The sequence below is a fragment of the Crocodylus siamensis genome, chromosome 1 (genome assembly GCF_052110815.1).
Source record: "Crocodylus siamensis isolate JL-2025a chromosome 1, ASM5211081v1, whole genome shotgun sequence".
NCBI classification, from domain to species: Eukaryota; Metazoa; Chordata; order Crocodylia; family Crocodylidae; genus Crocodylus; species Crocodylus siamensis.
In genome coordinates, this window is record NC_143395.1 from 186,965,198 (window position 1) to 186,979,321 (window position 14,124).

The following is a 14,124-nucleotide window of genomic DNA, read 5'->3' on the forward strand; positions in this document are numbered from 1 at the left end:
ATTTAAAAGCATCTTTGGGTGCATCTACACATGCAATTAATGCAGCTGAATAAAATCTGGTGCAGTTTGAGCCAGAATAAACTAATCTGGACATCACCATCTACACATGCATTTAAGCACAGCAGTATACTCTGTTGTCGGATAGTATTAGTGTCTGATGGGACTATCCAGTGGCTCGGTTAATTAATCTATATTGGCCTACACCGCACATGTGTAAACTGTGATGCTTTACTGTACAATAGATTAATCTACTGCGCAGTAAAGCGCATGTGTATACGTGCCTTGTGATACCTTATGTAATGATGAGTGGGTTTAAAAACTGAGAAAAAGAGATCAGTTGTCTGTTAAAGTTAAGTCAAGCATTTTTGCACATTTGCTCAATCTAATCTGAACATTTAAAAGGTAAACTCATTTTTTTTTAAATTAGCCAATGGCTGTTAGTGGCTTATATTGTAGGAAGGTGATCTTGGGGTACCTAATAGCAAATGGTAAGACTGGCAAGAATAAGAAGACATTTCGGGCATTGGTTATTTATTTATTTAAAGTATTTTATATACTTCTTTTTTAAAGGACCTTCTAACAATAGTTTTTGATAATGCCAGTCTTTTCAAATGATACCATATTTTTGTCAAAGTGCTTGTTAGATTCTTGACCTAATGTCAGAAAATGCCAGTGGCTTGAAGTATATTTTACTTTTTTGTTAGGACAAGAAATTCTGCTTAACTTTCTAGTTTGGGGACTGAATTAAACGTTTAATTATTTGGACTGTACTTGGAATGAACTCAGGGGAATTGTCAGAGTATCTTCCAGTTTTACAACTCTGCCATTTGAATAATCAAACCAAACTGTAATAAATATGACTAATTAAATAAGTATTATCCTTTCTTAAATCTTCTCAGTGCAGTTTGATTCATTGAAAGGAACCTTTTTGGTTAAGCTCATGAAAGCTCTTATTAAAGAGATAAGACTTTAAAATACTGTAAATTATTGTTAACACCATAAGGGTCACGTGTGTGCATGTCCTGACAATCTTACTCAGTTGGGCAGTGCTTGTTTCATTAAATGCACAGGTGTATATCACATCATTATATGTAAAATGAAGCAGGTCTCCAACTGCAAGATGGTCTGATAAGCTGATGGTGGTGCTTGAAATTAAGGCATGTAGCTGAAAAACTATAGTAGAATCCAGTTAATTGAGTCTCCCTCATTGTGCCATTATAGATTACTGATTTTTTTTTTTTTTTTTTTTTTTTAAAAGAACATGATTTAGGCAGGAGGAAATAAACTGCATTCAAATCCTTGTTTTTTCTTTTGCACAATTGAGCTTTAATCATGCTATGAAATGATAATCACGGCAGCATATTACTTGACAAACAGTAATACTAGCTTGGTACTATAGTTAAGTTTCATATTATTATGTCAATACTTGTTGAGAAATAGGATGAGATGACTGGTAATTTTCAAATCTTGTATTTCTCACAAAATATCCAAAGTGAGTATTGTATTGCTATTTTACTGTAAACAAGAAAAACCACTTCACGTTGTCAGGTCTTTTCTTTCTTAAATACTGTTTGACTTAATGTGCTCTTAAGTGTACATGTTAGACTCATTTGAAGAGCTAGTACTTTGACATAGCTACTACTTTGTAACTTGGAACCATCACAAAATAAATCTGGTTATGCTGTGGAGAATTCCAGAGAGCCTTTGTTCATGATGTTAAAGATGGCTGTGATAGAAAGAGTGCAGAGCCAACCTAAATTAACTGAATTTGTGATGCTTGGTAAAACAGCAGGTGGTGTAAGATACGCACAATAGAATATAAATCCTTGTATAATTTCTTCTAAGGATAGTCTTTATATTCCCAGAATATTGTATTGCAAATGTTACCATGGCTCACTGAGAGTATTAGTTACCCAAAACCCAACACTAGGGTCTATTTGGAGGTTTATGTAACAAAGAGCATTTCTTAAATGTTTTATGTATGGTTTATTGTTTAATCAAATTTAACTTGATATATTTTGAAGAGACAAATGCTTGTAAAAGTCTGTCTGTTTTCTGAAACATGTAGGTATGTCATGGATGTATGTGTATGTGTGTGTGTGATATTATTTTTATTTTAAATTTATATTTGAATTTATATATCAGGTCTTGCTTTGCTAGTTAATTAAAATATCTCCACATAGTGTTTAATTTCTTTTGAGTATTTAAGTATATTATGCTATATATTTTGCAAATAACTATTTTTTTACAATTTTAGATTGCACTCTTGGATTCTCCTACAGCTTTAAGTATGGAGGAGAAGCTTCAACAGAATGAAGCAAGAGTAAGTTATAATTGTATTTTTTATTTTAGAAACAAAATGCAGTCTGGATACTGGAGTGGCAACAACTGATCAGGAGTTTCACAGCATATATTTTGGTGTTATCTTTTACTAAACTTCACTTTCTTGAATTCATCTAGCCTGAAAATCCTTGAAATTGATATTTATTCTCTTGTAAAGAAGTAAAACTGCCTTTCTTCTGTACCACCTCGTGCTCAAATCCTAAATCAGGGGCTTCTTTCCCTCTGTTAAATGGAGAGGGGGAAACCTCATCTTGGAATCAGTGGTTTTTAAGATCTTTTAACAAAGCAAGGTAAATTTCATAATTACATGGATAAAATAATAGACTTGGTATAATTAATGTAGCAGTGCAAAGCAGTGGAGTATGCAATAACGCCTATTAGTAGCAAAGTTTTTATCTGGAACATATTTTACAGTAGAGGTAGTATCAAATACCTGCTTTCTGTACTCTGTTCAGAACTTATGGCAAAGCTTGAGTGTTAGCTGTTTGAACTTTTTTGTAGTGATTTTCCTCCTAACAGTATTTGGTTTGTAGAGTGGAATCACATTTGAAAATATATTTAACAATTTCTTTGCCTCCATTTTTCTAAGCAGGGACCAGGTCACCCCCCCACCAGAATCTCCAATGGTCCCAGGGGAGGTGCAGCCAGGCCCAAGGTCAAAGAGGACCTAGTCAGGGAACTTCTGGTGGGACTGGGCATGTTCAAGTCAGCAGGTCCTGAAGATCTCCACCCCAGAGTACTGAGAGGATTAGCAGAGGTCATTGTGGGACCCCTGGCACAGCTTTACGAGCACTTCTGGTGCTCTGGCGAGGTGCCAGAGGGCTGGAAAAGGACCACTGTCCCTATTTTCAAAAAAGGGAGGAAGGAGGACCCAGAAAATTATAGGCCTGTTAGTCTTACCTTGATCCTGGGGAAGCTGTTTGAGAAAATCATCCAGGTGCACATCTGCGAGGGGCAGGCAGGGGAGTATATGCTTAGGGGCAACCAACATGGGTTCATTAGAGGCAGGTCCTGTCAGACCAACCTGGTGGCCTTCTATGACCAAGTCACAAAATCCTTGGATGCAGGTATTGTGGTGGACGTAGTCTTTCTGGACTTCAGGAAGGCCTTAGACACTGGTTCTCACCTCATTCTCATTAAAAAATTAGGAGACTGGTGTCAATGCCTACACAGTCAGACGGGTCGTCAATTGGCTGGAGGGCCACACCCAGATAGTGGTGGTGGACAGGTCATTTTTGACCTGGAGGGATGTGGGCAGTGGGGTTCCCCAGGGCTCGGTCCTTGGGCCTGCAGTGTTCAACATCTTCATCAGCAACTTGGACGAGGGGGTGAAAAGCACCTTGTTCAAATTCGCAGATGACACTAAGATGTAGAGAGAAGTGGGCATGCTGGAGGAGAGGGACAGGCTACAATTGGATCTGGACAGGTTACAGGGGTGGGTGGATAAGATTAAGATGGGATTCAATACTGACAAGTATAGGGTACTGCACCTAGGGAGAAAGAACCAGCAGCATACCTACAGGCTGGGGAACTCCCTTCTCATCAGTGCAGAGGCAGAAAAGGATCTTGGAGTCATTATAGACTCCAAGGTGAACATGGGCCGCCAATGTTGGGATGCAGTCAGGAAGGCTAACCGCATGCATCACGAGCTGGTCCAAGGAGGTGATCCTCCCCCTGTATGTGACATCGGCCAGGCCGCAGTTGGAGTACTGCATCCAGTTCTGGGCGCTGCACTTCAGGAGGGATGTGCACAACATGGTGAGGGTCCAGCGGAGGGCCACTCACATGATCGGAGGTAGCAGGGCAGGCCCTACGAGGAGAGGCTAAGGGACCTGAACCTGTTCAGCCTCCACAAGAGAAGGCTGAGAGGGGATCTGGTGGCCATCTATAAATTGGCCAAAGGAGACCAGCAGTCAATGGGAAAGTCCCTGTTCCCCCGAACACTACTGGGAGTAACAAGGAATAACGGCTATAAGTTGATGGAGAGTAGGTTCAGACTAGATATCAGGAGGCACTACTTCACAGTGAGGGTGACTAGGATCTGGAACCAACTTCCAAGGGAAGTGGTGCTTGCTCTTACCCTCATGGTCTTCAAAAGGAGGCTAGATAGACATCTGGCCGGGGTTGTTTGACCTAGCATTCTTTCCTGCCCATGGCAGGGGGTCGGACTTGATGATCTGCTCAGGTCCCCTCTGACCCTACCAACTATGAAACTATATTGGAAAGAAGAACACATACACACATGGATATATGCCTACACAGGCTCATAAGAAATTTGGGCTAGAAGGGACCTCACAGGGTCATCTAGTTCAGCCCTCTGCTCAAGGCAGGATCATCTCTGACAAAACTATCCCAGACAAATGTCTTTCTAACCTGCTCTTTAAAATGTTGAAGGATGGAGATTTTACAATATCTCCATATAGCCTCTTCCAGTGCTTGACCACCCTTACGGTCAGAAAGTTCCTTCTAATTTCTGGCCTGATTTCTTCTTCTGAAGTTTGAGGCAGTTCCTCCTAGTTCTGTTCCATACAGCCCCAGAAGAACCCATCTCCATCCTTTCTATAATTGCCCTTCAGGTATTTGAACATTGTTACCAAATCCCACCTCAGTCTTCTTTTCTCCAAATAACACTAGTTCTTTCAGCCTTTCTTTGTAAATCTTGCTTCTCAGGCCCCAAGTGACACTCATGTTAATACAAACCAGTTTGCTGTTGGCCCTGTGTGTGCATGCATGCATGTGTGCATATTCTTGGAGTATTTATATTTTTTGTGAATATTTAGTTGAATAGTAGAAACTGCTGAATGTTAGCTAATTATAATATATTATTCATGCTCTGGCAGTAATCATTGCTTGTCCTGCTCAAAAATGTTGTCCTCTCTGCGTGGCAAGTATATGGAGCATATTTTATTATCCTTTGTCAACCTCATTAGCACGTTATGTGATTACTATTTAAGATAATTGCTACAAGCATAATTACTGGATTACTGAAAATTCTTAGCAGATATTACAATGGTTACAGCTTTTTTATAATTGAATGGTTATAATAATGGATTTGTTTCTACAGATCTAAAAACTTTATTACCATATTTAAATTAACTGACAAATGTATGGTAGGTTTCTTTGATTTAATGAGTTGACTGCTGTTTTATAGTACCAATTTTAAATAACTTCAATGCATTAAAAATTCTCCAAAAGCATTTGAATATAGAGGTAACAAGATAATCACTTGTTGATAGTTTTTTTTAAAAAATTAGAAAAAAGAAAATTGTTGACAAGAGTTTTAGTCTGATTGTCAGTATTGAAGACCCACAAGGCACATAGAGTGGAAAAGATAATACATTTGTCTCTTAAATCCTGAGTTACAAGTGAAAATGCATCAGGTGATTTCAGTTTATTCCCTTGACAAGGGCAGTTGGCCATATTTGTATAACTTCCATACAGTGCAGTTTAATTGGTAGTTAGCTTCAAAGACCCTAGCAGTGAACTTGCAGGAGTTTTATGTCAAGAGAAGGTCCATTTGGCAGAAATGAGTAACCATTACTATTTCATAACAATATACACAAGTTACAATATACACTTCTATGCCTGACAAGTTTTGTCTTGTGTTTAAGCATCTCATCGCTAAGGTAGGTTCAAGTGGGAAAAGATGTATATAAACCCTTGAATTCCAGCAATATGTTGAACTCCAGAAAAAACGGGGGGAAGTATATTACAGATATTCCTGTTGTTTGGGAATAACGGCTGTGCTCCAGGTTTGTGAACAACTTATAATATCTACAACCTTGTATATATTATGGCAGCAATTTTTGGAGCCTGGGATGAGGGCTATCTAAATAAAAATATTAAATATAGCCTTCACTTGGAGTATTGGTTATGAATTAAATTTATGAGGTAAAGAAAATAGTAAAATGTAGAACAGGCATATTCTTATAGAGATGCAGAGTAAACTTCCCATGTGTTGAGTCACGCATCTAAAAAGCTGATATGTGCATATTCTTTATTTTGTATAGTACTTATATATTAAATGAATATAAATCCCATACCCTATTGTACAAGATATATATACAATATTATGAAAGTGTTTGTACACATGTATGACCTTTAAGGAACCTTTTTAAAATGAATTATACCCTGTATATGAATATGCATTATGATGATTACAGTTGATCGTAATTCTCTGCTCATTTCTAAATCTAGCTGCAGTGTTTGACTTGCTCTGTAACTGCAAGAATTCATAGGGTTGATTTAAGCACCGTATGACATTCTTTCATTTGTTCTGAAAACACCTGCCATTGTTTTAAATGGCTATGTCCTTAGTTCCCTGTTTTTATATAACACTGAAAATCAGAGTTTTCATAATCCAAATATCTTTTCCACACTAAAAAAATACAAAACAGAAGTATGAGAGACCACTGGTACTGTTTTTCATCATTCTGTATATTGTAGAAATAAACAGCTAAAAACAAGTATGAGAGTAACATAGATCTTATTTTGTTTTGTAGAAGTTGTGTGACCACTGTGAAATATTTTGAGCTGGACTATTAGCCCAGTATAATCTGAGCTAGAGTAAGTTACAACAGGGAAAATACTTCTACATATGAAGGCCTCCTCTCAATTTGATAATTTGCTTTACTAGAGAATCTTGCAACAAGTTGGAAAAATATTCACTGATGCCCTTAGTTGTTTTTTTATGTAAAACTTTGAAAGTTTCTAGTATTTCAAAGAAAAGCTTTATTTTAATATAGAAAATTATTTTTTTAATTTTATTTTTATAGGTACAGGAGCTTACCAAAGAGTGGACAAACAAGTGGAATGAAACTCAGAACATCCTAAAAGTAAGGATTTTCTAATCTGATAATATTTAACTACTCTTGCAGATATGGAATTTTCTTTTAATGCTATTATTTCTTACTAAACAAAACTTACTGGTCCTAAATCTGATGCAGTTATTTAGGATTTAGATTTTTCAATTAAAAAAAACAACAAAATGAAACAAACACTTTTCTGATTATGCTGGATCATTTCCATTTTGGACCTTGCAAAAGGGATGAGTCTACTTGACTATTTCAAATGCTGAATCTTTTACTGTGTTGACTATGAAAATAAATCCAAAGAAAAAGCTTCATCTCCCTTTTTGCTGACTTGTTCCATGACAGCAGCTGGCACATTTTACTTTGTGTTATGTTAGTAGATGCTGTGACAGGCTTTTGGATTTGTCTCTGGATTTTTTTATGTATGAATCTGGAAGTATTCAGTAGCAGTCATTACAACATAGCGTTGCAATATAGTCTACCATTATCTGACTTTCCAAGCTTAATTTTTAAATTTTTTTCATTTTGTTTCTACTCCATGACAGACTACATAAAGATTAACGGTCAAGATTTATATGAAAGTCTTGCTGCTTAGAGGGATGGTGTTGCAAGTGTTTTGAAATTATTTTGCATTTGATAACATAACTGAAGAGTCACATCCATTCTATTCACTTAAATTCAAAGAAAGTTTTGTAAGCTTGACAGAAGATTTTTAATGCATCACCTTGTTTCTCTTGGCCTCTGTGAATATCATCGTAACTGTTGTTTATAAGCAGAGCGAAGAAGCCTTAATGTAAACTTTTGTCTCATTCTTCTTTGTTGGATGTTTCTATTGGTGATAGTGATGGTCTGGTTGGATACTTTAACAAACTACCCTTCCTGTATTTTCAGATGTAAGCTTAAGAATCTATACCCATCTTTATCTCTTAGAGAATCTAACATAATGTTTCTTGTAAAATATTGTTGTGTGACATTAAATTTCATTTTATTTCTGGATACACAGTATAACCTCATAATAATAAAAACCTATGGAACTGGGAGAATAGTTCACTAAAAGAGGGTGCTTTTTCTAATAGGGTTAGACAGTTTGCTGCATCATATTGAAGTCACTTTCTGCTGTTAGAATTGGTAGAAACAGTGGTTTGTTATAAACAAAGTTTATTATAAGTTGTTTATATTGTATTACTGCACATGCTGAATGTGAGGTTGCTGGAAAGTTCTGAGTGTAACTCAAGCAAGGAACTGATACCAGAACTCCATCTCCTCATTTAATTTGCATCACTTTTTAATACTTTTAATTTTACATCATAAGAAATAAGAGGCTCAGAAGTGAATTAGTTGATTTCCAAATAACTCTGATAGTTCTGTGCTTCAAAATAAATAATAAGTAGTTTGGAGTGCAGTGCAGAATTGGAATCTGCCTGGCAGATGGCATGACAGAATGGAGTGATTTTGTTTAATGTCTGTCCAGAGATTGAGCTGGGAATTAATATTTGCATATTCCTCAGAGACTTTTGGTTCAATTTTCCATTATTAGCTTTTCACATGGTGTTCTATGCATTAGTTAAACTGGGATTCTTTCATTATCCTCTTGCTTTTAACTTACCTTTTTTTTCATTGTCACATAGAAGAGTGTGATAGTTGACTATATGAAATTGGTATGGCGTAGCATATGGAATGTCTGTAATTTTATACGGTTATGTAGGAATTGCACTGAGTCTTCAGTTATCTTGGCAGAAAATACAGAATTATAAAAAGTCATTAATTGAACAACTTGCCTAAACTATGGAAAACTGTGCTTGCTACACAGCTGAATACACAAGACTACAAAATGCAGAGCCAGATTTCTGTTCATTCTAGTGGTTCTAAACCTTTATTAGATTAATTCCTGGCTGTCTTTGTATTCTACACTTGCATACATTTAGTCATTTTATATTTTAGTGTCCAGCCGTAAGCGATCAGTAAAACTCTCACCTTATCCTGGAAAAATGGAAATCAGTAAGAGGCGTGCTCTCTTATCTGCTGTGTTTTACACTGCTTGGTGCATATTTCTTTTTCCTGTCTTGTCTTTATGGTGGTCTTAAGTTACCTTGCTAGGATTTGGGTGAGAAGGGGATGTTTCATAAGAAGTTCATCTGAAGGAGTAGTCTGAAATCTATATCTTGGATCCAAATGTAGTTTGGAAACAGCAGCTGGCATGGAATTCAGTGGTCTGTGTGCTAAGAGATGTTTCTTGTCATGAAGCGTCTGAACTACTTTTTCGTTTCTGGATTGATTTTTCTTTTTTTCAAATACTGTTTTTGATGACCTATAGAGTCCTAAATGTCCTGGAACATTTTTTGTCTAAGAGATGGGCTTTTGTTTTGCACATCATGCTGTAATTGCAGGCAAGATTGATGCCTGAGCTCAAGGCTTATCAGTGTTATAGACGTGACTGACAAGAGCATTCTCCAGTACAGATTTGGAAGCTTGTTTCTTTCTATGTCTGTAGAAGTCCAAATTTCATAATCTTCAGCCTTCTAGACCTACCTCTTTTCCATTGCTGAGTAAAGGAGGCTCATATGATAAGGGATTCTGTTGTGGATAGTGCATGGAAGTTTATTAGCTTGTTACCTTTACATAGTTTCTGGACTATTTGACTTGGCTTTGGATAACTGGCCAGGTTTTCATTTCTCCTACAGCTTTAACTTGGTTACAGATGTTAGGGGCTGCATTAGTACTATCACAGGTGAGAGTACATTTTGCAAATGGAATGCAAAATGTTACGAACTCATGAGTTTTGTTTATTAAGTTTCGTGCTCTTTGGGAGCCTGACTATGGTTGGCAACAGTGGGGGAATTGGGAAAATTTTTCTTGTCACTAGAGCCCTCAGGGAATTGGGTGCCCTCAGTTCTTCCCCAGTAGCCAGCAAGGATATCCTGGGATGGAAAATAGGAGTTTGGGGAGTGCTGCCTCTATGGACAGCAGGGGAGAAAAGAACCTATGCAGTAGTTTCCAGTGATCATGAAACTATACCAGGGTTTGTTGTGGGTAGGTTTTGCTTAACCACTCTTATTTCCTTTTACGACCAGGTGACCTATCACCTGGACAAAAGGGAAGAGATTGATGTCATATATCTTGACTTTAAAAAAGCCTTCGATCTGGTATCCTATGATGACCTTTTAACAAAACTGGCCAACTGTGGCCTCGGCTTCACTACGATCTGCTGGCTGGGAAATTGGCTCTATGGTCAGAACCAGAGGGTGGTGGTTGACAGAAGTCAATTGTCGTGGTGTGCTGTGACCAGTGGGGTCCCTCAAGGCTTTGTCCTTGGGCCTATATTATTCAACATCTTCATTAATGATGTGGACATTGGCATCAGGAGTGGACTGGCCGAGTTTGCCGATGACACTAAACTTTGGGGTAAAGCATCCACGCCCAAGGACAGGAGGGTCCAGGCTGAACATGACAGGCTCAGGAAGTGGGTGGATGAGAACCTGATGGTGTTTAACACCAAAAAATGCAAGGTTCCTCCATCTTGGGAAGAAAAATTCGCAGCATGCTTATAGGCTCAGCAGAGCTTCGCTGGCTAGCACTGCAGACGAAAGGGACTTGGGAGTCATGATTGACCACAGGATCAACATGAGCCTTCAGTGTGATGCTGCGGCTAGTAAAGCAAGCAAAACAGTGGCTTGCATCCATAGATGCTTCTCAAGCAAATCCCAGGACGTCATTCTCCCCTTGTACTCGGCCTTGGTGAGGCCACAGCTGGAGTACTGCATCCAGTGTTGGGCTCCACAATTCAAAAAGGATATGGAGAAGCTTGAGAGGGTGAAGAGGAGAGCCAAGTGTGTGATCAGAGGTCAGGAAAACAGACCTTATGATGAGAGGCTGAGAGCTATGGGACTCTTCAGCCTAGAAAAGCACAGGCTTAGGGGTGATCTGGTGGCCACCTATAAGTTTATCAGGGTTGTTCACCAGAATCTGGGGAAACGTCTGTTCACCAGAGCGCCCCAAGGGACGACAAGGTAGAATGGTCACAAACTCCTGCAAGACCGTTTCAGGCTGGACATAAGGAAGAACTTCTTTACTGTTTGAGCCCCTAAGGTTTGGAATAGACTGCTGCCAGAGGTGGTTCAACCACCTACTTTGAACACCTTCAAGAGACATTTGGATGTTTATCTTGCTGGGATCCTATGACCCCTGCTGCCTTCCTGCCCCTGGGGCAGGGGGCTGGACTCGATGATCTTCCGAAGTCCCTTCCAGCCCTAATGTCTATGAATCTATACCGTCCCACTTGCAATGTTTCCCATTTCTCTCACTCTTTTCATCTTTCCTTCAACTCCCATAAAGAAATGGAAATAATTGTCCATTCCTACTTAAATGTTCTTCTGCTGCTGCCTATTCCTGGTTAGGAGGCACTTTTGCCTAATCCTTCCATTGGTACCTGGTCAGTAGGATCCCCTAGAAGGCAAGTCTGTGGGGGTTGGGGACGGAATCCAGAAGCCCTAGTGTACTTTAAGGAGGCCCTTTGGGGGCACAGGAGCAACCTATCCTGATGGAGAGAAAGAATAGGAAGTACAGCAGGAGGTCAGTCATGCAAAATGAGGCAAACAAGCTCTTCAATGATTTGAAACTCAGAAAGGGAGCATCTACAAAGTGGAAATTCCATCATAGTACTAGGGAAGAATATAAAAGTATTACGTGGGCTTGCAGAAAGAAAATTATGAAGGCCGAGGCTCAATTTGAGGTGCAGCTGGCAAGGTCATAAAAGGCAATAAAAAAGGATTCTACAGGTGTGTCAAGAATAAGAGGAAGACCAGAGAAACCACAGGTCCCTTATGGAGTGTGAAAGGCCATCTATTTAGGGATAATGCAGAGAGTGCATTTAATGCCTTTTTTTTTTCTTTCTTCAATCTTCTCAAATAGGGGCAGCTACCAGATGACAAGTGCAGTTGGCAGCAAAGATAGGGAAGGAGACAAATCATCTAGAGTAACAAAAGAAGAGGTTAGAGATTACTTAGAGATACTAGATACAATACTTTCTAGTCTACAGGGCCAGATTGTATGGACCCTAGGGTACTGAAGGAGTTGGCTGAGGTAATTTCAGAGCATTTGACTATCCCCTTTGAGAACTCATGGAGGTGGCGTGAGGTCCCAGATTACTGCAAAAGGACAAATATAGTACCCATCTTTAAGAAAGGGGAGGATCCATGGAATTACAGACCAGTCAGCTTGACCTCAGTACCTGGAAAGATCATGGAGCAGGTCCTCAGAGAATCTGTTGTAAACGTGGTGATTGGGAACAGCCCCTGTGGATTTCCCAAGAGCCAAGTCATGTATGACCAACCTAATTTCCTTTTATGATAAGGTGACAGGCTCTGTGGTTGTGGCGAGAGCAGTGGATGTTATCTACCTTGATTTGGCAAGGCTTCTGACAGCTTGACATTCTTATTAACTCTAGGAGGGGTAGCAAAAAAAGTTGAGAGTGTTTTGTAAGAGTCTACCTCCATATATGGGATGACTGTCTACACAGCAGCATATCTGAGAAGGACCCACAGTTATAAAGCATTACAAACTCAACCTAAGTCAGCAACATGAAGCTGTTGTTTCCATGACATTCTTATTAACAATCTCAGGAAATACAGACTAGATGAAAGTACCGTAAGGTGGATACATAACTGGTTGGATCATTACATACAACGAGTAGTCATTTATGGATCAATATCTGTTTGGGAGGAGGTATCAAGTGGGGTTCCCCATGGCTCTGTCCTATGTCTCGTATTGTTTAATGTAGTCAATGATTCAGACACTGGGATTGAGCTCATGATTAGCAAATCTGTAGACAAGACCAAGTTGGGCGGAGTTGGAGATACTCCAGAGGGCAGGACTAGGATTCAGAATGACCTGGGTAAACTGAAAAAATGGTCTGCAGTCATTCAGATGAGATTCAACAAGGACCTGTGCAAAGTCCTGCACTTAGGACAGTATAACTATATGTGCAAATACAGGCTGGGGAATGACTGGCTGGGCTGCAGTACTGCAGATAAGGACCTGGAGGTTACAGTGGACAATGAACTGAATATGAGCCAACAGTGTGCTCTTGTTGCAAAAAAACCCCCCAAAACCCCAACAGTATGCTGGGTTGCATCAACAGAAGTGTTGCTTGCAAACCAAGATAAGTGACTCTTTTGCTCTATTTAGCTCTACTGTCCTAGGAAGTTTGTAGAACTAAGTTTTCTTTGCACTTCTAAGACCCATCTCCCTTTTGTTCCAAAACTGTTAAGCAGCCAAGTTGTTCACTACCTTCTCGCATGTGTCCACCACATGCAAATTCAGGTAACAGCACTTAAGAATTTCCTACTTTTGTTATACTCAAGCATGCATTTTCAAAGGTGAAATTTAATAACGAATCACATTTTTCAGCTTTAGCAAATAGATTATAACACCTTAAGGACCAATTTACACAATGAGTTAAAAATGTTACAGTTTGGGTGTTTTTTAATTGTGTTCACAATACAGTGGGTAAATTTTATTAATATTTAATTCTAAAATAATTTAAGAGATTACATTCAGACCTTCCAAAATGATTCAGTATCTGGGCATGGAAAGCTTTATTCCAAATGGTGATTGCCTCATTAAGTTTTTAGCTTGTAAAGATCAAACTTTAATGGAAAATGGTTTTCAGCTCAACGGATAGCAGTTGTAATGGATAGAATATTGTGTGTACAAGTTTCTGTGGTTATGTGTGCGTTCAACTTTAAATAGGTTTTGTAGTGCTCAGTCTCTACCCTGTATGGAGCTCTGTGAAATGTTGATATTTATTTCATTTGTTGCTTTGACCATTTGATTCATATATATATCAGTGGTGTGCACATTCTTTCTTGATCTTTCTGGATTTGGTTCTGATCTTGTTGAATTTGGTACTTTATCATCTGCCCAGGTACAAGGGATCCTCCTGTACCTTCTGTCAATAGATGCTGAATCCTGA

At 38.8% G+C, this 14,124-nt stretch overlaps 1 protein-coding gene across 6 annotated transcripts in view; it reads left to right on the forward strand.

Annotated features, from left to right (window-relative positions):
• Positions 1 to 14,124, forward strand: part of KIF16B (kinesin family member 16B) — a 261,851-nt gene that overhangs the window by 65,025 nt on the left and 182,702 nt on the right. For all 6 annotated transcript variants that reach the window (XM_090051109.1, XM_090051128.1, XM_090051118.1 and 3 more), the window contains 2 exons: positions 2,258 to 2,323; positions 7,119 to 7,178. In XM_090051109.1, the coding sequence (XP_089907235.1) occupies positions 2,258 to 2,323; positions 7,119 to 7,178 (126 nt within the window). The remainder of the gene's footprint in view (positions 1 to 2,257; positions 2,324 to 7,118; positions 7,179 to 14,124) is intronic.